The 25,184-nt window shown below is 41.5% G+C and overlaps 1 protein-coding gene across 2 annotated transcripts in view; it reads right to left on the bottom strand.

The window, feature by feature from the left end:
- IQGAP1 (IQ motif containing GTPase activating protein 1) overlaps positions 1 to 25,184 on the bottom strand; it is a 77,172-nt gene that overhangs the window by 46,860 nt on the left and 5,128 nt on the right. Inside the window, exons 2-6 of one of the 2 annotated variants that reach the window (XM_075432184.1) lie at positions 6,296 to 6,324; positions 3,814 to 3,970; positions 3,369 to 3,446; positions 1,593 to 1,669; positions 426 to 493 (exon numbers count right to left, since the gene is read on the bottom strand). In XM_075432184.1, the coding sequence (XP_075288299.1) occupies positions 426 to 493; positions 1,593 to 1,669; positions 3,369 to 3,446; positions 3,814 to 3,970; positions 6,296 to 6,315 (400 nt within the window). In that variant the 5' untranslated portion in view covers positions 6,316 to 6,324. The remainder of the gene's footprint in view (positions 1 to 425; positions 494 to 1,592; positions 1,670 to 3,368; positions 3,447 to 3,813; positions 3,971 to 6,295; positions 6,325 to 25,184) is intronic. The other variant, XM_075432183.1, reaches the window with a different exon arrangement.

Below are 25,184 nucleotides of genomic sequence, written 5' to 3'. Positions count from 1 at the left end.
AGGAGGCATGTAGACATGAGGCTTTGTGCTGACATCTCCTGCAGCAGATCAGCTGGCAAACTCTTCTTCAGGTGATGGCACCTCTACTTTAAACTGTCAAGGGAGGTCAGAACCATTTACGAAGTTCCAAACTGAAACCTCTCCCAAGGGGATGGAGGTAAGTTTTAAGCATCTTACAACAGCAGTGAAAAGGGGCTGTTATTTGCCAAAGTAATGATTAGCGAACTCATGGTATTTAACAGACTGGCTTGGAAGCACCCAAATCAAACCTTTTTCTTAAATTGCTAGATCTACACACAGCCATTAATTTTGAATTTAATTTGCATTTACTATATCAACAGTAACAATCCTTTAATTCCTCTATACAATGTCTAGCAGAGTATGAAATAAAGAAAACAGATACATCAGCACTTTTTATTTTTCACCTGTGAAGTCCACCTTCCCATATAAATCCTGAATCTGGGGAGCAAGACCCAGTTTGAACAGGTACAGGCTACAAAATAAAATAAACAAATAATTAGAACTAATAACATTTCCTTGCAATTCTTACAATGACACAGATAATTTGGGGAGATACAGATTCAAGCAGCCATTTGGGTAAGTCAACATAACAGCTCACAATCATCAAGAGGGTGAGCTGACTCCTCTCTTCCCCCCTCAGCTGCACATAACTGGTCCACCACTCTGAAGTCTTCACAGAATCACACAATCACAGATGGTTTGGGTTGGAAGGGACCTTAAAGGTCATGTAGTTCCAACCTGCCTGTCATGGGCAAGGATGCCTTCCACTAGTCCAGGTTGCTCAAAGCCCCATCCAACCTGGCCTTGAACACTGCCAGGGAGGGGCCAGCCACAGCTTCTCGAGGCAAACTGTGCCAGTGCCTCACCACCCTCATCGTAAAAAAGTTCTTCCTTATATCTAATTTAAATCTACCCTCTTTCAGTTTGAAGCCATTACCCCTTGTCCTATCACTACATACCCTTGTAAAAAGTCCCTCTCCAGATTTATTGTAGGCCCCTTCGGGTACTGGAAGGCTGCTATAAGGTCACCCCGGAGCCTTCTCTTCTCCAGACTGAATAACCCCAAATCTCTCAGCCTTTCCTCATAGGAGACATGTTCCATTCCTCGGATCATTTTATTGGCCCTTCTCTGGGCCCACTCCAACAGGTGCATGTCTTTCCTGTGCTGAGGCCTCTGGAGCTCTAAAATTCAAGAGATCATTCAACAACAGCTGATCTGATTGATCCCTAGATTAACTTTTTCCTTTCTCACAAACACCTTTTAGAGCTTCAGGCTTTCCTTTAAGCCCCAAAACATTTAGCTCTGCCTCAGACAGTAGAGGGAGAGGATGAGAACTGGGATGGGAAGGTAGTAATCACAACCTGCTTGACCGGTTCTTTTTCCTTCAGCATCTGATTTGGCTACTGACCAAGACAAAATACTGCCTTCGTGGATCTTTGCTCTGACCTAGCAAGATTGTTCCTCTAGAAAATTCATCCTCATCTAGCCTTCAGTTCAGCTCTCCTATCTCACCTTTCAGCTTTGCAGAAAGATTTCAGAAGCAACTAGATTTCTGCCTAGCACACCTTACCTGAGTGCATGAATACAATAGATACAGCGTGGCATGTTCTTGCGATCATAGATATCTGTAGTTTCTGGGTAGAATATCTAAAGATAAAACAAAGTTAGCAGTCTGAATTACACTCACTCTATATAGACAAATTGCGTACCTGTGACAAGCCAAATTTTTCTGCAGTATACGCATGAAACAGCCCACAGAACAAAACTCTGCAAACTTCTCTGCCCTGGCCCAACATTTCTCCTTCTTGAAGCACCAACCCCTCCTTTTGTTTCCACCACCCAAACCAAGGCTCCCCTGTTCTTGCCCATGTTCTACACACATGAATGAGTACAGCCTTTCTTTTGTGTGCCCAACAAAATACTGGGTCATGACGTATTAGCAAGGACTTTGGTGAAAGTCAAGAGATGAAAAATACCAACAGAAGAGAGAAAAGCGGATTTTGTTTGGACTAAATGGGGTTGACAAGCAAGAGAAGAGACAGTGACAAACTGAAACCAAGACCAGCACTGAAGTACTCTGCATACCACGTTTTCCTTTAGCTAGACCCAAAAGCTTTCAGACAGTCTCAAATGCAAAGCTCTTCAAAGTTTAACACAAGGAGCTAATAGTGGAAGTGTCAATTCACTCAGAAGTGCTGACAAGGTACATTATTTTCTAGTTATTGGCAGGTTCCTTGCTGTTTCCCCTGCGTAGAAAATAGCCCTACATTTTCTGTAAAGGCCAGTGCAATTAAAAGACCCTCACAATTCCACAGCATCAGTTCCCTTGTTCTTCTGCATGGGAAAATGCTTAAAGCACCAGTACGTCTTTATCAATGTACTAGACCCCTGATCAGTTTCTTTAACATCTCCTCACACATTTATTTCCCCTCAAAACCCACTTACATCTGAAAGTCTTGCTTCATACCTGGTGCTTTTAACTACTCTCTGCCCAGCTCCCTCCTCATTTATTTTCACCTAACAACCTTAACAACATATTTCAGTATTTCCTAATCCTAAATTTGTTCCTGTAAGATCATCATAAATCTCAGCAAGGCTCAACTAGTAAATCTCAACAAGTTATTTGAAAAACTTTTCCAAAAACAGTCTTCAATTTGCAAGCACATATGCAAGCAAGACATACATCACATTAAACTACGCAATGCTGGTTTTGGTGAGATTAAGCATAACATGGCTTACAAAAAAAAAAAAAAAAAAAAAAAACAGTTAAAAAAATTTACTTAGTATCACAGAATCACACATTGTTAGGGGTTAGAAGCGACCCTCAGCACAACACTATCACAGTTCCATGTTTTCAGGCAACAGTGTTTATTAGCTCAGAGGAGTTTATCTGGCCATTCCCATAGTGAGGCCAATAATTTATATCTGATTAAGCTACATCAGGAACATTTCAACCTGATGTGAAAATTTCATAGGGAAGTCTGAAGAAATGGAGAACTGTACTTTTTGTTGTGCTGCTTCTTTTAGCACAGATTTCTACGAAAACTTCCACAATCAAACTGCAGCTCAGATGTTGCTTAAAAGAATGCATGGCAAGAACAATGTAGTGCAGATGTTATGCAGTATTAGTGGTATTAAAGACATGGTATAGAAGGAGGAATTATTTTGCTCGTTCTCAGACATGTAGCATCTTCAGCAAGTTTAGGACATCATTTCTATAGGGACACAAATCTAGAAAATGAAGAATTAACTAGTCTGCTGATTTTTGTACAACAGCAAACACTTCACAGACTGCAAAGCTTTTCTGAGATTATTTATTTTTCTGCACATACAACACAGAAATTACCTTGGGGAGACCAATCTCGGCCATGGCATTCAGCCACTGGATTACATTATCTGTGTGGCGGAAGTGGAGACCAGTTGCCTGAAATAAAAGCGGGCAGGAACAAGGGAGAGGGCAGTAAGAAACGAAATATCACAGCTGCCAGGAATGGCATGAAGGTTCATTAAGATGGACAGTGAAAATAGTACTCTTGCAGAAAAGAAGTCAAAATTCTTCTATATACGATTATATTGACTTTTTATGACAAGTTCTTTCACATGAGTGCTAGCTCAGGTACAAAGCTAAGAGCCCACCCCTCCTCACTTACTGAATATTCCAGAGTGAAGACGGAGTTTGTCAGGTAATCCTAATACAAACTTTCTGCTTATCTGCTCACAGTACCTTCATGTGCACATTTTCTTCTTTTAGACGTCTACCTAAAGCAGTATCTATGGCAAACAGCTCTCACCTTATATCTAGTCTGTTCCTTATCATAGATTTTCTTCACAGAAACCACTTTAGGTGAGAAGAAGTTTCCAAGTTTGGCTAGGTAGACTCCATTTCTCAATCCTTCTTCCAGCTCTGTTGTGGGAGGCAGCTCCTCGTTCAGACAGGCCTCCATCCATCTGGAAGTGCACGAAGAACACAGTTGGTCACATGAGTATATTTCCAATTTGTGAACACAACACCATGCTGAACAAGTTCCATGCTGCTGCTGCTGCTGTCATACTCTAGCATAGTACTTACTTAGCATTAGGATTTGAAAGCAGGTATAGCACTACCACACAATCTGCATCATTACAATGCTAGCCAGTAACACTTCATACAGAGTATTAAGCAGAAATACAGAGCCCAGTAGCCAGAGCTTCACAAGTAAAGAAGATACAGTCTCACCATCACGTTTTTCCTTCAGCCCATGACCGAGCTGGTACTGGTCTAGACATAGTGGCTAACCTGTCCTTGTAACCAACGTAAATCTTCCTCTTGAGTACAGGCTTATCTCACAAGCATTTCTTTACCCTCAATAAGTATCCACTAGTTATTTCACGACTTTAAGCTCTTTACGCTGATCTCATAGAGAGGCACTACAATGTTGTCATTAAGTCTACCTTCCTGACCTACGCACCTTCTCCCATACTACTGTAGATTTCAAAAACGGGAAAAAAAGTGGAACAGGCAATCCTCATAACAACCAATTTTCCCTTGTTTCCTTCCATCTCATTTAATGGTGCCACGGATCATGACAAAAACAAAGATTACAACAGCAAATAATTTGAGAAAGTCACTGTTCTCAAAACAGAGGTGCACCTTGATATTTCCTCTGTACAGAGCTACCAGAAGCTGTATACTGCAAGCTCAGCTACGCAGTTTCTTCCAAAGATGACATGCTCTTTGGCTGTTCTTTCTCTTGAAAAAGACAGCTTCACAGCCACGGGCCACTTCTTAAAGTGTTTTCCTTATATGAAGCCTCACTTGCAGCTAAACTCTAAAGCTCTTACAGGACGGATGAGCCTTGGATCAATTAAGATCACAGAAAAGTGGCTTTCAAGACAATAGTGGCCCAGAATAGCAGCAGCACATATTATAAAACAGAGCTGACAGTGTAACGCAGAGCAAGGTTAATAATTTGGCTCATAGGGACGATGAGTCCACGTTACTGAGACTAATCTTAAAGACAGGTAAGTAGAAGATCCTGCTTGAACTCAGTGAACAGAATTTTAATATTCTACATACTGCTTCAGATGCATGCATAACTGTAAACTATTTAGCTCCATATTAATCCAGGCAAAATAACCAGAAAACACCGTACTGGATGCAAGTGATAACAGATTAAACGTATAACTGCAGTAAATTAACACAATTTCACAGAGATCAGTCTTGTAAAACACACCTGGGAAAACTATGTGGTTCTGCTGATCAACAACAACTGCAGACATTTCACATCTGCGAGGTGTGAGGCTTCATGTCTCATAATATTCTGATTAAAATCAAGCACTGTACATAGGGCCACAAAAATGATCCATGGGCTGGAGCACCTCTCCTATGAGGACAGGCTGAGAGTTGGGGCTGTTCAGCCTGGCGAAGAGAAGGCTGCAGGGAGACCTTATTGCAGCCTTTCAGTACTTAAAGTCGGCCTATAGAAAAGATGGGAACAATCTTTTCTGCAAGGCCTGTTGTGACAGGACAAGGAGCAATGGTTTTAAACTACAGGAGGGTAGATTTAGACTGGATAGAAGGACGAAATTTTTTACAATGAGGGTGGTGAAACACTGGAACGGGTTGCCCAGAGAGGCAGTCGAGGTCCCATCCCTAGAAACACTCCAGGTCAAGTTGGATGGGGCTCTCAGCAACCTGATCTAATTGAAAACGTCCCTGCTTACTGCAGTGGGGTTGGGCCAGATGACCTCTAAAGGTGCCATCCAACTCAAATCATTCTATGACTCTATGATTGTACACACACGCAAAAAATAGTTCATATATACTAAGAACTAACAGAAATCCCCATGCAGTGTTTTCATGGGGATTCATTGAATGCTGCTGTTTCTAGAGCATTTTGGCATCGATGTGTCTTATGCCCCCTTCTTTCAGTTTTCCAGAAAGTAAACATGAAAATTGATGCTAACAAAATTAGAGGGTAATACCAATATTAGCGTAATGGTAAACTACAATTAGAACACAGACGGTCACACCTTGAGTAAGAACTGGACTGCTAAAATAATCTAGGCTTTAGACATGGTTAAATACTAGGTCATCGATCTAGCTTATCTACAGACTGGGGATTGTATCCTAAAAAACAACTGTGACACTGAAAAATGTGTAATAAGTACAGCAGACACAATGACTCCAAAGCTTAAAGCTGTAAGACCTAATGTTACTGTGGGGTGCATACAAAGGGGAACAGTAAAGTCAGGCACTACTGTTCTTTTGTATACGATGCTGATGAGACTAACCTTGTCACTGTGGTCTGCATTTCTTCAAACTGGAGAGCAGGAATAAGATAGGAAAGAAGTTTCTGATTAGGTAAGATAATACTTCACAGTAAGAAGACTGAACGATGCACTGCATTCAGTTTGTTGAAATAAAGTCTGAGAAGCAGCTTGGTGCTCTGACGGTCCTTTGATAGCAGCCTGAATTCAGATGACAAACTGTGGTCACTGATATCAGCCTGCTCCACCTTTTCTGATAAACAGCACCAAATCTAAGGCAGAAGCATAGGAACTACAAGACAAATCAGCTTCTGAACCACCAATTTTCAGCCCAGCATGCAAGGCTCAATGGAAAGAGCAAAGAATTACTTAACCTGCAATACCCGAGAAGATGACAGAATAAGTGACTGTTCTTTCTGACCTTAACGAGAAAATAATACATGGTGATTTCTTCACAGTAATTTAGAGAAGAAGTATTATAAACACAAAATTTAATTTGCACTTTGGGAATATTTTTGCACGGTTTGCTCATGATCCCAAATACACAACGCTATGGCAATTAATTACAGAGACGAGATGCATTCAAATTCAGCTTTTTATCTCTTCTTAGAAGGCAGTAAACCGCATTTCTAATTTTAGAAGACAGGTAGTTGTTAATAAAAGAAAAATTTCACAGACTGCAATATTTTAATGGTCACAGGAAAGACAACTTTGACTAGTGCAGATACGCAGCCTCAGCCAATCTTCTTAATTTTCTTGCCTGTATTCAGTTTCAACTGTCTCTAGGGTTTACTTTTTTTAACATACCACAGGGCTAGTCTGTCACTCTACGACATTTTCAGGTCTGTTAGCACAAACAGAACACTTGCTAAAGCATACATTTCAGGTGAATGTACTTCACTATTCAAACTCAAGGGGAATGCTAGTCAGGTTCTCGTGTCTGAATCTATTACTTCTCCATCTCTTCTATTTGAAATGTTAGCATACAACGCAGGCTCATGGTACATAAAGTGGCCATCTGTCTTTTAAGAAAAACAAGCCACCCTTCTTAAAACAACAAAAATGGCATAAAACTAGTGCTGCTTCTTTGCTCTAATTCTGTATTTGCTTAAAGGTACAACTGAAACATATATGTAGTTCAGCTGACACTAATCCTCCAATGGCCTTTTCTGTTAACACAAGTTAAAATCAGCTGTAGCGATTCCGATGCCTACACTCAAAAGCATCTAAAAACTGACTGTAGAGGAAATACAGCATAAAGTCCTCAAATTTATATTTAACCCCTCTTGCACTTGTGTTTGAGGGTGTGGTCTTTTTTTAAAGATCTAGTCCCTGATGCTGTTTTCCTATCTGCGGATTCTGCAGCACAGTTATGCTTACAGCCTCGTTGCTGAAAGAATACTCATGCGTCAGAGGTTTTACAAACAGCTTGACTTCACCACTGTTTATTTGGTTATTCAGATTGTTTTCAGTATCTGCATTCCTCTCCAGATAACACAGAAAAATGTGACATCATTTCAAAAGAAAAAACTCACCAGTGTTCCATAGCTGCTAATCATAAAGTACCTACAATCAGCCACTACTACAGTCCCCAAATCTCAGTTCTACTGATTCTGTCACCTGAATGCAGCCACTTAATTTTAAGACCCATCCCCTTTGCTCAGGAAAGCCTTTTCCTCACACCTGGCTTCTCTACAGCTCCAAGCAGCAGAGGTGGCACCTTTGAAAAGCTAACACAAGTGAGAAAAAGGTGCCACAAAGCCTTTTAATGAGGTTGCCACTGTAATCACAGAAACAGGTCAGTAACCAGATGTCTCCAACAGACACAGCGGTGGAGATTTCAGGAGAGCCTGGAAGGAGGTGGAAGAGAAAAGGGAAACTACACGTTTCTCAATAACTACCGCTCACAAAAATCAACAGCAAGAAACAGTTTTGTGTTCCAGCAGACAGCCCTCCCACAACAGGGAGTGGTTTTCTGCAGTAAACACGCAACACACCAGATTCTTCCAGCTTCTGCTGGCTTCTCAATTCTCCATCCGTCTCACACACTTCTTGTCTTTCCCAAAACTGGAATAAATTTCCTAATTAACATCTCACAAAACTCTCCATAAAATGTACAACATGACAATTGTAGCCTCTGCTCTGAACGGTCAGATTACAAAGCCTCTGTGTGCAGAAACTTTCAATAGGCAAACCAGTAGCTGGTTGAAGTGGCCGAGACAAACTTTATACACAAAAATGACTCAGCCCTAGCACTACTGAAGAAAGTCTTACTGAAATGGGACACTGCCACACTACATGGACAGAGGAAGAACTGCCCCCCTCCCCCTCTGAGTGTATACGCTGCAGAAATTAAGAAGTATCCTTTTATTTTCTGGAGAAGTACCCAAAACACTATTTGGAAAGGTATATAAAAACGACAATTCCAAACCCCAAGTCTCACATGCTCTTTTTTGGTTCTACTCACTTTCCTAAAAAGCTGCAAGAAGTCAGAGGATTGATTTATGTGCCCTTTGATAGCATATGACTTACTGGAAGTTATAATCAGTCTCACTGCCCAGTTTATTCACAGAATCACAGAACATCCCAAGTTGGAAGGGACCTCAAAAGATCATCTGGTCCAACCTTGCAAGGTAAAGGGAGCTTAGATGAGATTATGTAGCACCTTGTTCAATTGCGTCTTGAAAACCTCCAGTGACGGGGACTCTACCACATCCCTGGGGAGGTTGTTACAGTGGTCGATTGTTCTCACTGCAAAAAATGTCTTTCTTGTATGAAGATGAAAACTCTCCTGGTGCAACTTACACCCACTGCCCCTTGTCCTCTCCAGGTGGCTCCTTGCGAAGGGAGAGCACCTGTCCTCTTGGCAGCTGCCCTTCAAGTACTGGAAAACTGCGATGAAGTTCCCCCTGAGCCCTCTCTTCTCCAAGGTGAAAAGACCTAACTCCCTCAGCGTTTCCTCATAGGGCAGGCTCTCCAGCAGTTCGGTCATCTTCGTGACCCTCTTTTGGACCCTCTATTGGACCCTCTATTCACAGATAAGAAAGTCACCAGTTAGCCACCAAACACCAGATGATGCGCAGCCACGTTGCCTCCCATCTTGTCTTTGAGCTCCTTGCCATCTAACTCGGAAAAACAACAGGAAGACTGTTTATGCAAAGCCTGTAAGGTACAGAAAACAAATTCAACCCGAAGCACATTAAGGGAGTAAGGAACCAAGTCAAAGTACAAGTTACAGAAAGAAAACTAGTTCAACAAGTTTTGACAGGAGTTCAGTATTCACTGTGAACAGCTTGCAAATTTCATGCAGTCAAGGGATGGGAGTGCAGAACGCATCAACTCAGGACACATACCAGTATCAGATGGCGAGGGCTACATATCAGAAGGGTTCCAAATAAGACATAAATCCAAATACACTGTATTAGAGAAGCTTCAACGAAGTAAAGGATGCTTAGTCCCTCTAGTCCAAGTGAAAACAGTATCAATAACCTCAGAAAGTATAACAGACCTTACATTTAGTACTTCAGGTATTGTGCACTTAAACGGTACGTAATAATTTTGAAGTGGAAAAAGTATATATAAAAAGTTGCTAATTTGAGCCTAGTTTAGCCTGGAAAGCGTTAGCTTTCCTGCACGCTTCTCAACAGTCTCCTATAGTAACAGACTTAGTACCACACTTTGCTTTCTAATGTGACACAAATACAGTGTTTTGTGACTTAGACTGTCATAATTCCTCAGGTTAATTTTATAAATAGGAATGCAAACACTCTCCTAAAGTGATTAAAAAGCAAATTGGTTGCCACAGCTGCTTGAACAGAATGTGCTCAAAGGAGCCTCTACTGCAAATGAAGAACTGTGGATCATAGACAGTCAAACCAGGAAAGCACTTAAAATCCCAAATGAGACACCATTACACTGTGGAGTGCAGCCGCAGCCCAGGAAAGGGGGGGCTTGCAACCCAAAGCAGGACGGGGAGCCTGGAAAAGCAACAAGGAGCAGTGTTTACCAGGAAGAAAAGGTTTCCAGGAACACCTGGCCAACTTCCGTACATGAGATACAAAAAGAAACTCCTTCTCCTGCAGACTACTATTTTCCTTGATTTTGCTGCTTTCCTCTCAAAAACCTTGGTTCTTCTTGAACATTAAGTATTAGAAAAATGCAGATAGCAACTGAGCGAGTAACAGAGAAACATGACATGAGTTTAAAAATTCTGGACTCTTAACCAGAAGATGCTGTAAAGCAAGTCAAACACTATAATTTAGATCATGCTCTTCGCCTATCCCACACGGCTTCAACCCAGTCTTCACAGAATCTCTGAGGATGGAAGGGACCTCTTGAGATCCAGCCCAACTCTTCCCCACCCCCACGAGCAACCCTTTTTTCCCCCATTTCTTCTGAGTGGGGCAAGAGATTTCTGTAACGTCACTTGCATGCCCTAGATCATTACAACCAAAGACTCCCGAGAGGACACAGAGCTACTCAAACCCTGGAAGACTCCAAATGCTAGCAATAGGGTTCATAATACCCTACCAAGAACCTTACTGGGGCAACAAAAAAAAAAACCCACCCACTTTGTTCAACCTAGGAAGAGCTAAAATGAAAGCAGAAGAGGCATGTGACCAAATCACTTAATGCCTTACCGAAGGACACAGAGCAGTGAGTTCTGTTAAGCGTCTCCATAAAGTAAATAGCCCATAATTAGAACATAAGCTGTCTCAATGTACTCATACCTGTTTCAACAGGTTCCTAAGTGGGTGTTAATGTAAGTACAAAACTAGAGCAATTTACATACAATAACGCTCCCACTCCGTGCAGGATTGCTTAACAAATTGGACAAAGCGATGTTTCCAGAAAGCATTACGCAGTACCTTCTACATTTAAAAGCTCACATACTCATATTAAAATTAACACCTGTCATCCTTAAAAGGCAGAAATAAACGTGGAATTTCCAGGCAAACTAGAGGAATGCATTTCTCAAGTCTCACAGGGCAGGGGGAACCTGGTTGATGGACAGCAACCTCTACTCCCTTTAGACATTAGGGTTTAGAACAATGTGCCATCAAGAAGCTTTCCACAGAAACCTTGAATTCTTTTTTGATACATCAGCAGTTTCCACTACACTCTCTCCCTCTCACCAGCACAGAAAAAATAATTTTTAACCCACAATTAATTCTTCAATCAACTTTCATCACATGACTGCATAGGTGATGTTGGACTCTCCAATTTTACTGAAGCTAACTCAAATTTAATAATAATTGCACCTTTCTCATCAGTCAGTCCTACTGATATGAAATGCAGATTCCCCTCCTAGAAAAAGATCCTTGAATATCTACATGTAGCTACCACCATCAGCTGCAATTTAAAGCCAGACCTTTAAAGAGACAACAGTAAAGACATAACATCAGGTATTATCAGGTAGCCAGTCTCTCAAGTAATGCTGTCTTCAAATTTTTAAAGGAAACATTGCTCCATTAGCAACGATTGGAAAAAATTAACATCAGTCATCTCCACTACCAACTTGTTTACTCTCCCCTCAACACATTATCAACGTTTCTGAAAAGTTACACAAAGGTGGTGTATTTTTCAACAGTATCACAGGCCAATTTTAACCAGAACTGGAGTTTAGGCACAGCAGAAAGTTAACACTGATCATACGGCACACATTTTGCTCTCACCCTTGCGAAAACGTCGAAAGTCTGGCTGACCATGAGACAATGGGAAAAATGTGGAAAGGAAAGGAAAGAAAAAGTCATTCTTTTCCTCTCAGACTTATTATAGGTAACCCTGAGGAAGAAGAGTTAGCAACCCATCTCTCCAGAAATTGTTGCAAGAATACCCAATTTAATAAACAAAAACCATAGACAAGAAAAAAACCAAACACCGCCTGTAAGGAACACTGGTCATTTCATGACAGGACTACCCTGCAGTATGTTCTAGCACAAAATGAAAACACAACATGGCATAGAAAACACAGAAGGCATTAACAGCCAAAAAAGCTATCTTTATCAACCAATGAGGAACACTCACTTCTTGTTCATCATTAAGTAGTAGTACTTTCAAGGTAAAATTAATTATTTGCAGGGGCCAGAAACAACTTTTTTCTGCCCTTCAGCTGGCCTAGAATTTCAAGACAATGGCTTTTCCTTTTGTATACAGACCTAGCCAGTGCCTTTTTTCAACTCTGAGACCAGGCTGCAGCCCAACATGCCATCTGCGTCTGCCACTGGTGGTCACTTCCACTGTGTTGGCCTCAAGAGCACCGCTTCAGTACTTCAACATAAAGAGTGTAATTGCCCTCTGTTATGAAAACAAAGAGGCAAAACATCACGCTGGAGTCCTCGCTGAAGATAAAGCATTCATCACGTCCAAGACTATGAACTTACTTATAAATCCTGAATGTGTCTAGTTCAAGAAAGAGTGATTAACAGTATTTCATCCTAAAAAACATAGCTCAGAAAAAAGATTCTAAGTGGCAAGAGCCTTACAACTCATCCCACTGTTGAGGTGACATCCTGTTGACCTCAGAGAGGCTCCTACTCCAAATGAGCCCAGTACTCAGTCAGCTAAAGGACTGCCAACATATTCCATAAGGAAATAACCATCTTGATTTTAAGTAGAGGCAAGTCACTAGGAAGGGCGTAGAATTGTGATACACAAACACCAGGATCCTTTCACTTAATGTTGCACGTCAGGCTGGGATACTTACATGAGTTCTTGCGAGAGCAGGCCTTCAAGTGACGGTTAAATGAGCTAATCCCAGAACATCAAGGCTGAGAGCACTTGGGGATATTGTTACCTCACAGGGAACTAATGCAGTTCTTTAAACACATTCATCTATAGAAAGACTGTGAAGTCCATCCCTCAAACTATTACAGTATACCATGTCTTAAAATAAACCCCTGTAATTCCAGGCTCTACACTGGGCCTACAGCACTGCGTTCACCCACTTCATTTATTAGAATAGGAAATCTTTTTGCTTACTGCTCTTGAAGGAAAAGCTGCCTGCAAGAGTTTATTGCTTACGTCTCCAAAATAGCTAGTAAAGATTACCAAAGTTTAACTTCATTCCAACAGCACAAGTACCACCATGTAACAAATAGCCTTCACTGTACGCTCCATGCTCTTCTCGCCCTGAAATGTAACATACAGGCATCCAAAATGAGGAAGGCAGCCAGGTGGCACACCCAAGTACTCGCTACAACTTCACAATTTCCTGGCCATGGAGGATTTCGGGTGGGGAAGGCTGGTGGGGGGTGTATTTCCATAGGATTTAATTTTTCCCCCAGTTACACCACATTCCCAAATGCACAACCGAAGTTACAAAACAGAGGTGAAAGCATATCAACCAAATGCCAGAAAGAGGCAGGGACAAAGACCCGTAGAAAATTCAAGCATCTCAAATTGCTGTACGATCGTCTGCATTTCCCCTAAGCAACCGCTCTATGCTTACTCTGTTCTCTTTGTATTTCTTGATAGCATCTGCCTGCACTTCATGACTATCCAGTCTAGCAATCTGGTGAGCACAGTTGCTGACAATGCCTTCCAGCTACTTCAGCCATATTTACTCCAGGAAGCTATCACCACGGAACGCACAGATGACAACAGCAGCCCCTATGCCTTGTTCATGGTGTCAGACCAAAAGCTCCTGTCCCACACAGCCCAATACCCCGTCTCTGACAAAAGCCAGTAGGAGAGATGCAAATAAACATAGCCTTTTATTAAACCCGCTAATTGATTGCTCAAATAAATATGCTGTATTTATTCATACCTATCTAAATTATTTACATAGCAAATGTTTAATTGATGAAACTTTTCTACAGAAGTTTATGAATGTCACATTTGTGAATTTATTTAATATGCAGAAATGTATTTGGGAATCACAGAACTATTACAATACATAAAAATGGGCTTTAGATTTGCTTTCACTAGTTGTGTTTCACACACAGAAAGTACATAGGGCTTAAACAGATTTTGCTTTAACACTCTAACATTTACAACAATAGTAGTATTGACTGATTCACACATTGATTTTAGTCACTCTAAATCAGACTTCTAACTGTATTCACATAACCTAGTAAAACCTTCAGAAGTGCTTATGTACACCACTATCTAACTCCTGCAGTAATCAGCGAACATTTCTTAAGTAACATTAGTCCTTTTTCTGCATCTTTGAAGCTGTTGCTCTGTCAGCTTTATTTTTTTTTTAACTGAAAAATCCTTATTCTTCTCCTAGACTTCACTAAAATGAGTTTTCTTGTGTTTCCCCCCCCCCATCTCTTGACCATTTACACAATTCTGAACAAAACATTCCAGACCCAGATAGTGTTCTATATAGTGCAATAAATTACAAAACAGAACGTAACTTTAAAAAGATCTTTTGAAAGAAGTCTTCTATAAACTAACATACTCATTTCTTTAACAGTTAGCCACCGTAGTCTTAGACCTCACCCAGAAACTGACAGCGGGAACACAGGATGCAAATCTTGAAGTTGCAACTTCACTTGAAGTACACTGCGGTAATTCAGAAGAGGAACGACAGAGTTCCTGCATTGCTCCAGACAGACAACACACAACAAACAGAATCCAACTTGGCTTCTCCATTTTGCCTTTAGCACTCTATACCAAGGCAAGATAACCCCTGTGTGGCCAAGCAGGGCAATGCTGCATAAGCGCACCACATATCAAGGATACATGCAAGCAATTTATTTAGCTTTGAAAGAGATTCTCTTAATCAGTACAAGTGCACCTAATACAAGCCTCAATCTCCCCTCCAGCCAGGAAAAAACCTAAGTGTCCTGGCATGGCATGCTTATGTCTACACAGATGTACTGGGTTTTCATGGCAAGGTTCTGGTAGCTGGGGGACTACATGGGTGGCTTCTGTGAGAAGGTGCCAGAAGCTTCAAGTCAGACAAAGCCAGTTCCAGCCAGCTCCAAGATGGAACTGCCATTGGCCAAGGCCAAGCCCATCAATGATGTTGGTAGCACCTCTGTGATAACATGTTTAACATGAAAAAACCGCCGTGCAACAGCAGCCGGAAGAAACGAATAAGAATATGTGAAAGAACTCTGCGGACACAAAGGCCAGCGAAGAAGGAGGAGGTGCTCCAGATGCCGGAGCAAGGTTCCCCTGCAGCGCCTGGAGACAACCGTGTTGAGGCAGGCTGTCCCCCTGCAGCCCACAGGGAAGCACACCTCCACCTGCAGCCCATGGAGGACCCCACGCCAGAGCAGGTGGATGCCCGAAGGAGGCATGTGCTGGAGCAGGCTCCCGACAGGACCTGCGGCCCCACGGAGAGAGAAGCCCACACTGGAGCAGGTTTTTGCTGGGAGGACTTGTAGCTCCACAGTGGACCCTCAGCAGAGCAATCCATTCCTGAAGGAGTGCACCCCATGGGAAGGACCCACGTCGGAGAAGTTCATGAAGGACTGTCTGCTGTGGGAGGGGCCCCAAACTGGAACAGAAGAAGAGTGTGAGGAGGAAGGAACGGCAGAGACAACGTATAATGAACTGACTGCAACCCCCATTCCTCGTCCCCCGGTGCCGCTTAGGGGGAGGAGATAGAGAATCTGGGAGTGAAGTTAAGCCAGGGAAGAAGGGAAGGAGATTTAAGATTTGTTTTTATTTCTCATTATCCTACTCTGATTTGATTGGCAATAAATTAAATTAATTTTCCCAAGTCTGTTTTGCCTGTGACGGTACTTACCGAGTGATCTAGACCCATGAGTCTTTCATCTTATTGTCTCTCCCCCTGTCCAGTTGAGGGGGAGCGAGAGAGCAGCTTGGTGGGCATCTGGCAGCCAGCCAAGGTCAACCCACCACATCAGGAAAGGAATCTTCTCTGACACCCCTGCCATCCACCAGACATATAAAGTGGTCCTCCAGAGCAGCCACATGAAGAAATTATTGTTTCATGTGGTACACAGAAACCCCAATAATGCACAAGCCATTCATTGTGCTTCAGCACATTATTGTCCAAGCCATCTCTTGCCCCATACAGCCCACAACATGCCATGAAATGTGCAACACAACAAAAAACAAAGGTGAGCACTGGACAAAGAAAGCATACTCCAGGAAGAAGAAAAAAAAAAAAACCACCCAAAACAACTACCAACTTGACACTCTCAAAACCAGTGAAGGATGGAAGATATCAATGCAGAAGGCATTAAACAGAGAAAAGGCAGAAGCTTTACACCAGCTGGGGGGTAAAAGAAATCATCTTCAGGAGGGACCATATTTGAGGAAGATATGGAAGAGGAAGTGATCAAAGCTACTGTCCTTGGCCAAGTGAAAGTAGTGATCAGCAAGTAAAAAAAATTATTACTTATGACAAAGCTAAATAACATGCATTGAAAACAAAAACAAGCTTGAATTTCATGTACTTGAAAAAGGAGACTAGAGAGGGGAAACCAAAGAGAGACAGCCATGTGACCAGAGCAACAAACTAGCAGGAAGCAAGAGCAGGCATAACTGTCTAGGCACAGATGATGGATTCAAAACGGCATGGAGATAAAAAATGGCAATATCAAGGCACACCTACAAAAGATCAATTGCCTTCTCTGACTGCAGCAACATACTCCAGCTGCTTCTCTTGCATTTAGGAGGCCCATGTGTCTTAGCAAGCAGATTCAGCCCAGTCTCCTGACAGAGAACGTTCCCACTCTCCATCCATGGAAAAGAAGAGATGATTTTTGCCATGTTAGCAAACTGGCTATAGAGAATATTTGACCACTCTTAACTAGTACCAATATAAATATACTATTTGCAAGAGCAGGAGTCTCAACTAGACAAAGACAATAAGAAACAACAGCTAGAACCTGAAGAGGAAAAACTCTTATTGGAAAACACACATAAATTTTAATCCATTGGAACAATCTACCCAGATATTGGCTGACCTCTCACTACCCAGAGCCTCCAAAAACTCAACACTGCGTGCTTTTATGGTCTAACTCTGTCATATGTCATAATGCTGATGCAGAACTCACATAAAATAAAGTTGTCTAGTCTGGGTTCAAAATTAAAAATAAAATAAAGATACACGCATTATGGTCTCTTCTAAGACTTAAAGCTGTGCAAAGATATACCCAGAATCCCTTCCTAACTGTTCAGACTCTCACTCCTCTGATATTTGCTTGTGTCTGTAAAAGCTGTCACAGCACATATTGCTGATGTACAGGCTTTTTTCATACTTTAAAGGAGAGCCTGGGGAAAGACCTAAAAGTTTCTCTGTTCTCCTTTCAGTAGATTGGATGGCAAGTGAAAGGTAAAATAACAGTTTTGTCCAGAAGAAAGTAAATGGAAAATTTGCACTGAAATACCAAAGCCAAAATGAAAAACAAAGTGCAGCAGCAAAGACCCAAAAATGTTCACAGGCTTCAGTTTTCGGCAGTTACTTAACTAGTTTCACAATTCCTGGATATCTACATTTTGAAAAGCAAGGACATAATGTACCTGTCCCTGTGTCAAAGGACTTTTATTTTAATGGAGTGTAGTTTATTTCAAAGGATTTTTGACATGCAGTAAATGATATCATCTTCCTCAAGCAAAAGAGGTTGCGATAACATTTTATTCTTGTGGCTGCTGTAACAGGAAAATTTGGCAAGAATCTGGTAGATGGTCGAAAAACTGCAAGGAGAAGACAACAGAACCCTCTGTCAAACTGAGTTTCAGTGATCACAGTATAATCGCCAGTCAGAAGCTAGAAACAAGAAGTGAACTGTGCCAACCAGCCATTCAATTCATGCTACAGAAATGACAAACTGCATCATTCAAAGACTTTCAGAATACCAAGCACTGCACTCAGAACAACCAAACCTGAAGGAAAACCTTCTCCCTTTCCCTAACTCCCCACCAGGTTTGCTCACCCTCAGGGTCAGTATTTGCATGACATATCACCAGCTTTCCCCCATGTTGTCTAGTGTCCTGTACTGACACAGAACTTCAAAAACATTACCACCTTCCGCCTGACAACTCATCCTACAGAAACAAGGGTCACAAAAGCAGACTGAGGGACACCAGCATATTCCAGACAGCAGGTGTCCAAGCTAAAGGAAGGCACCAACAACACTTATTTAGAATTCCACTCTTCAAAAAACATATTCAAATCCACAGGGCAAGTGGAAGGCAAGTTGGCTTCTGCAGTGGTGTAACAATCAACATCCTGGGAAACAAAATCATCATCAAGAGATACAGTGTTCAAGATCAGCCCCATAAAGTCTTCCAAAGCAGGTAAATCTGACATCACATCTGAAAACACACAGGGCTTTGCTCAAATCAGTATGACATATTAAGTCAGGTACTTTGCAACCATTAAAATTACACCAGTAATTACCATAAAGCAATGAGAACTGTAATTTGAAATACGCTATTGAGCAAGATCTGTTTGTTGCCTAAAGCACATTTTGACTGTCCATTAATTTATAAGTCTTTTCTCTAGTTCTCTATTAAAAGCAGCATTCTTAATTTCAATTTTAACTCAAAATAGTTTTAAGAAATCTAACAAGCTGAAATAGAAATCTAAATCTTTGTCACCTGCCCTATAAAAGAAAAAGCTCTTGCATTCAACTTAAGTCTGAATCCAGTGTCTGTTGAACTCAAGTGGGAATTGCAGTTACACCCTTGTACCAACAACGTAGCAAAATACGCCAGACCTTATAGAAGGGAGAAGTTGATTGTATTTGACATAAAAACTGAAAACCAAATACATTTAGGGCTACAAGGATGATGAGGGGACTGGAACATCTCCCCTACGAGGAGAGGCTGAGGGAGCTGGGATTGTTCAGCCTGAAGAAGAGAAGGCTGCGAGGGGACCTAATAAATGCTTATAAATATCTGCAGGGTGGGTGTCAGGAGGATGGGGCCAAGCTCTTTTCAGTGGTGCCCAGTGACAGGACAAGGGGCAATGGGCAATGGGCACAAACTGAGGCACAGGAAGTTCCGTCTGAACATGAGGAAGAACTTCTTCACTCTGAGGGTGACGGAGCACTGGAACAGGCTGCCCAGGGAGGTTGTGGAGTCTGCTTCTCTGGAGATATTCAAGACCTGCCTGGACAAGGTCCTGTGCAGCCTGCTGTAGGTGACCCTGCTTCAGCAGAAGGGTTGGACTAGATGACCCACAGAGGTCCCTTCCAGCCCCTACTATTCTGTGATTCTGCGATTCAGTCAAATCTCATACTCACAAGCACCAGAAGGCATTTGGTGCCCAAGAAGTCTACCCAGCAATCAGGCAACCAGGAGAAGGATGTTCAAGCTGTCCACCCAGCAGCAGGCCGCTACACCTGGACCAACAACAAGCATAAGGAGGTCCAGGATCTGTTGCCCTGACTGACATGGAGCGCGAGGGATACCAGTTGTCAAGTTCTCCTCACACCTCGCAGGCTCTTCCTCAGTTAGCAACCACATGCAGATTTTCAACGTTACAGATAGGCCTTTTCATACTGTTTTGTAGCCGACAGTGGTAACTGCCTCTGTCCTGTGCCCCCTCCATGACTCATCAGGATTTGTTCACTGGGCTCTGCTTCCACCGGGTATCTCATGAGACTGAACAAAAACATGTTGGGATCTTAATGAATAGCTGCTAATCTGCGCATCTTTAAACACACGCCATACCAACAGCCCTTTCCCTGTTTATGCAGTGCCTCCACATCTAGATGCTTCCATTCATATCCATTTAGGCCTTCTAAAGCAATTTCCTACAGGTGTGCCAAGGAAAACACGCATGGCCGCAGCAGCGCCACAGCAGAGAAAAAAGCAGCCAAAGCAAGAGAGCAGCACTTTTTTTTCCTCCCCAACAGTGTCTGCATAAGCGATCTGAAAGAATGTTACGAAGCTGTGGCTTAAAGTCTCCTGCACTGCTCAGTTTTGCCAACACCACAGGTCTGGCACTTTTTTGACAAATCCTACCATTCATTTTATTGAAATAAGAGGGATCTCGTACTCCAGCAGATCATTGCCTCTACATATGAATCTCAAACATTTTTAGTTCCATTACAATCACACACCGGGCACATTCTCACAGAGAATGAGCAGAGAAAACTTGCAGACAGCCTCAGCTCTTCGTCCAGTTCATCTGAGCAAGGGCATTAGACAGCCACACAAAAATCCCAAACAAAAACTTCTCTCTAAAATAACTCCTTCTACCAACTCTGAATAAATCAAGGAATCACGTGAGAAGATGAAAGAAGCTCTCTCAGAGAGGTAACAACAACAAAGTAAAATAAATTTATCACATCAGGAGTGTTCTCTCCTAGAGAAGTAGGCAGAAATTTAAATATGTTTCAGTACAGTTTGTGCAGGAAGAGACACAGCCTCTCAAAAGAAGCGCTAGGAAAACAAGTGTTACCCACAGTTAAAAGATCCCAGCACTTTCTCATTATCCACAGAGACTTTTTCAGTTCAAAGATACCAAAAAGGAAAGGATTAGCAAATAACATAGACTAGATTTTTCCCAATGATTGACACACCCTCCCTGGCAACATGCAGCTGAACCAAAGACTATTAATACTCTGGCATTGAAATCCGTGTGTGTGTGTGTGTGTGTGTCCCCAAGTAAATATGAGGTTTCTCTTTGTTCCATTGCAAACACTGCCAACAATGGGTAAAAATTACCTTAGCTGCTCTTGCTGATAGGATCTTATCACATTTGCCAGGTTGCCAAAAAGATTAGTCCCAAAGAGCTTTCAGATGAGTACCAATCACATAGTCATGAGGAACTTATCACATGTGTGAAAACCTTTTTCAAGGCACATTCAACCATTCTGTTGCCAAAGCTAATTGCCTTGATGACTTACCATTAAAAACTAAATGGGCTTAAATGCTTGGAAGGTATAGCATCACTAAAGTTATCATACCTCAAAACTAAGTTGCTTTCTTGCAAATAAGGGTTGTAAGAGACACTCCACAGTATGGGATAGTCAAGAACTGTTACGTAACAACTACTCGCTTCAATTTTGGGCTGCTCTCTTCTTGCATTACCTACCATATTCCTTCAGAAACCAACGTCCAAACAGCAAAATCCTGGTCTCGGAACTGCATTCCATGTAAACGGCAGTTTCTCTCCTCCTGGCCTGTCTTTCATTACTATTTCCAGTGAGTCATAAAAAAAGTATTCAGAGTGTGGCAAAGATGGTGGTACTCCACCACTGTCCTTCCCCCACCTATCTCCACCCACTTCTTACAAAAATGCAGTTCTGAACGCTCATTCCAAGACACTTCCAGTCCAGACAGCCACTCCCTGCCAGCTGCGTGAGGTCATCAACGAAACAGTACAGGAACTGTAGAGAAATATCTCCTCAAGTCCAAACAGGAGCTGCTAAGAAGCCCCACATGCAGTGGTGAGAGCTAAACAGCAGCTACTTCAACTTACTACTACTGATAATAAAATATTATCTATGAATATTCATGGATTACAATCTATCACGGGACTTGCATTGTATCTGACAGAAGCAGAAAACAAAAAAAAACACCCCACAACAGCCAACCACATACACAGAAAAAAACCCAAAAACAACCACCAACCAAAAAAACAGTACCTGTTCGAATTTACAAGTGGGAATAAAATGGAAATACAAGGAAATAAAGAAAAAAGTCTTGATTAGCCTGCAATAAACAGAGTAACCCTGTTTATGCCACATTAGAGTAAGTTCTGCTATGTCAATTAGTGACCTTCTGACCCACTCACCTGATCTAGAGGGATCACTTTTCATGGGAATTCAGCCAAATGCCAGTTCCTGTAAATTGGTGACTTGCATTATACATGAAGGTATCAGGATTCCTCACAGACAAATATATCTACAAATACATCAATTTATGAATGAGCTTATTTCTCTCTTGACTCTGCAACCGTAAAAATTCAATCGTACTTCAATATTAGAAATGGTCTTAAAAAAAGAAAAAGGTGGTGGGGGGGGTAAGAATAAGCACAGAGCTAAACCCAGAACAATCCGCACCTTTCTTTTTATTTGGGGGACTCGAGTTACATTACAATTCTTGCTGTCTTGAGATTTACAAGAAAATAAAGCAAAAAAACCTGAAATTCTTCAATTGCAGCTCTGGTTCACGCCACCAAGACTGTGGCACTCTAGGCTGTACGCCACAGACTGCTATTACTACTTTGTCCTCAGAATCCTCCAAGAGGTAATGTGCTAACTCTACAGCTTCAAAACCCACAGGAAACTTGCCTCTATCTAATTTGCAGATTAACTTAAGCAGGATTTAAATAAGATATTCTGCACACAGCTTGCTTATCTAAGGCATGCTGAGAACTGTACAAAAGTAAGTGAGAAAGCCTAATCCTGCTTTTCTCAAGCTACCTGACTGGTACCTAGCTCTCTACCGCAGCCCTTTTCTTAACAGAGGCTCATAAGATGCATATTTTAACTGAAATACCTCATTTTTTCCAAGTTCAGGTTAACAAGAGAATGGAACCAATGCAATTTATCACCTTTCTGAAAAATCTCTGATTTGCAGTGAAGAAGCCTCGTGAGATTAACTCTGTGTAAAAGAGCAACTACCACTTTTTCTTCACAAACAGATTTAAGCTGTAGCGTACTATTTAAAACTTTTTATCTCCAAATAAACGCTCCCTCAACAATTTCTACACCTTTACAGACACTGATGAACCAACTTTACAAAGTTACTCACAGAAAAAGCTTTACAGCTATATCTAGACATCTAGTGTTAACTCTACATGTGTTAAATCTGTCCAGAAAGCAGTGTCCTCCATAATTCTTCCTCTTCATTCTTCTGGGCACCCTACACCTCTGAAGATAAAGAAACCCATTTAAACAGATCTTGGATGACTATGGCCAATTCGAAGAGACAGTGGTATCCATCCAAACACTTTCGCACTAAAAGTTGGAAACCCAAACAGATGAAGACCAGATTTTTTTCTTTAAACATTAGATTTCTTCTAGGAAACAAAATTTAACTTGGTCACCTGGCAAAAAATTCATTTTTTGCTTACAGACACAGACAAGTCACTCAAGTAAAAAAAATTGCTCCCCACCTTAAAGAGAGAGAGCACGCATGAGGGAAAAGGGAAAGTAATTCTTACAGAAAAGCAATCAATGGGAAAGACCCTCCAGACTTTACAAGCACAAAATATTAATTTCTCTCAATGGTATCATCAGTTTACCCTACACCATCTTCCAATCTGTCAGAAAGAGGAGGATTACCACAAAATCACAGACAGTACACTTCAATCCTGAACAGATTACACCAGCAATAAAGAGCAAGCAGCATCCTTTTCTTGCTCAATAGGGAACATCTTCTACAAGAAACCCCAAAATGGAGGAAAAAATGCACAGAGTCAGATTCCATCCTGATGCATACAAGAAGAAACACACTGCCCAGGCACAATGGAAGTTATACAGTTATCGGAAGCCACATAATCTGGGCACTAGAATGCTTACACCATGCTAGGGTGTAACCCAGAATGAAAATATTTCGTACTATCCCAAAGAAAATCATGGTACCATCACCTAGCAAGCCAGATACAGAAACAAGAGAGCCAACAACATTCTAGTTCTCAACTTGGAGAACCTAAAATATTCCACAGTGAAAGGCAAAGCTTGAAAAAGCCTTTGCCAAATTGATACATGCTAATTTCATCATGAAAATGCCACAATACCCCAACAAGTAACCCACGCAGAAAAAAAGAATAGTATAGGGCACCAGCATGGCTTCTAGATAAGAATCACAAAAAGAAGTTCTCTCGGGTTACTTGTACTCCAGACAAGTATACCTTTACCCTTTTGTGAGCACAAGCTGCCATGTCACAACAGAACAGAGTACTTATTACAGTTTTATCTGCACTGCCATAGCTTTTCTGCATAGACTACTGTGATTTGGAGATAGAAAAAAAAAAGAAATTTAAAAACCCCAAGCAACCAAACACAAAACAAACTTGAAGTCTTAAACAACACTCATTAACAAAGCCATTTTTATTCAAGAAAGAGGTATCTGGTCCAAACATAGTACAAGAATCCCTCCGTTCACAATCTTCATTTTAGCTCCAATTTTCATTTCAATGTCTTTCACAACCTTGAGCAACTTAGTTGTATACTCTGCCTCCCTGTCTCCAGCTAGCCAGACTAACACCTGTTTCACAAGACCGTTGCACATAAGTAGCTGAAGTCAAAAACTGCTAAATAACAATAGAACAATAGTGACAGCTCAAGAAAAAACAGAACAGGCTGGAAGATCGTTAAATCAGTTCAAGTTATTGATATTCCACTGATAACGCCTCTGACGTATGCATCTTAGCAGAAAGGTACTTCAAACAACTACATGAAATACTCAAAGCTACTGCACACGTGCTGTTATATCGGGCAATCCAGAAACCCAGACTTTTCTGGATTTTTCATTTCAGAATAAAATTAGGTGCTAGCCAATTTTCATCTATCTTACCTTCTTCTTTTCACATTTACCGGGGGGGGGGGGGGGGGGCGGGGAGGGAGGAAATCACTTCTAGATTCCATATTTGTTGTTTGGTTAAAGGGACAGCAAACCTCTGACAATGCTGACGCAATGCAAATCAGCATATTATTTATATCATTTTAGGTGCCTTTACATTACAGAAAAACTGAATATAAACTACAGTGTTGGAATGGGATATTGTAATATAACATGATAATAGGATTACGAGGCAGAGGAGGGGGGCCGCTAAGAATTGTACATCAGCCACCTCCCACTCTGCCTCAGCCGTCATCAACTTCACAGCGTTCACCTTTTCAGCTTCTGAGAGTGTGACACAGGGTGCACCAAATACCTTCCTCTGCTATTAGGTCCTCCTCCTCATACGTATAACTTCTGATCTGAAAACCTCTCACTATGAAGAAAGATTATAAATCCTCCTACCCATAGCTCTGAGGCACTGCCATCAATAGCACAAGCAAAATGCTACAGTATCTAA

This window comes from Opisthocomus hoazin, chromosome 10 (assembly GCF_030867145.1).
Source record: "Opisthocomus hoazin isolate bOpiHoa1 chromosome 10, bOpiHoa1.hap1, whole genome shotgun sequence".
NCBI lineage: Eukaryota > Metazoa > Chordata > Aves > Opisthocomiformes > Opisthocomidae > Opisthocomus > Opisthocomus hoazin.
The sequence above is the reverse complement of the archived record's forward strand: the minus strand, read 5'-3'. Positions and strand labels throughout refer to the sequence as shown.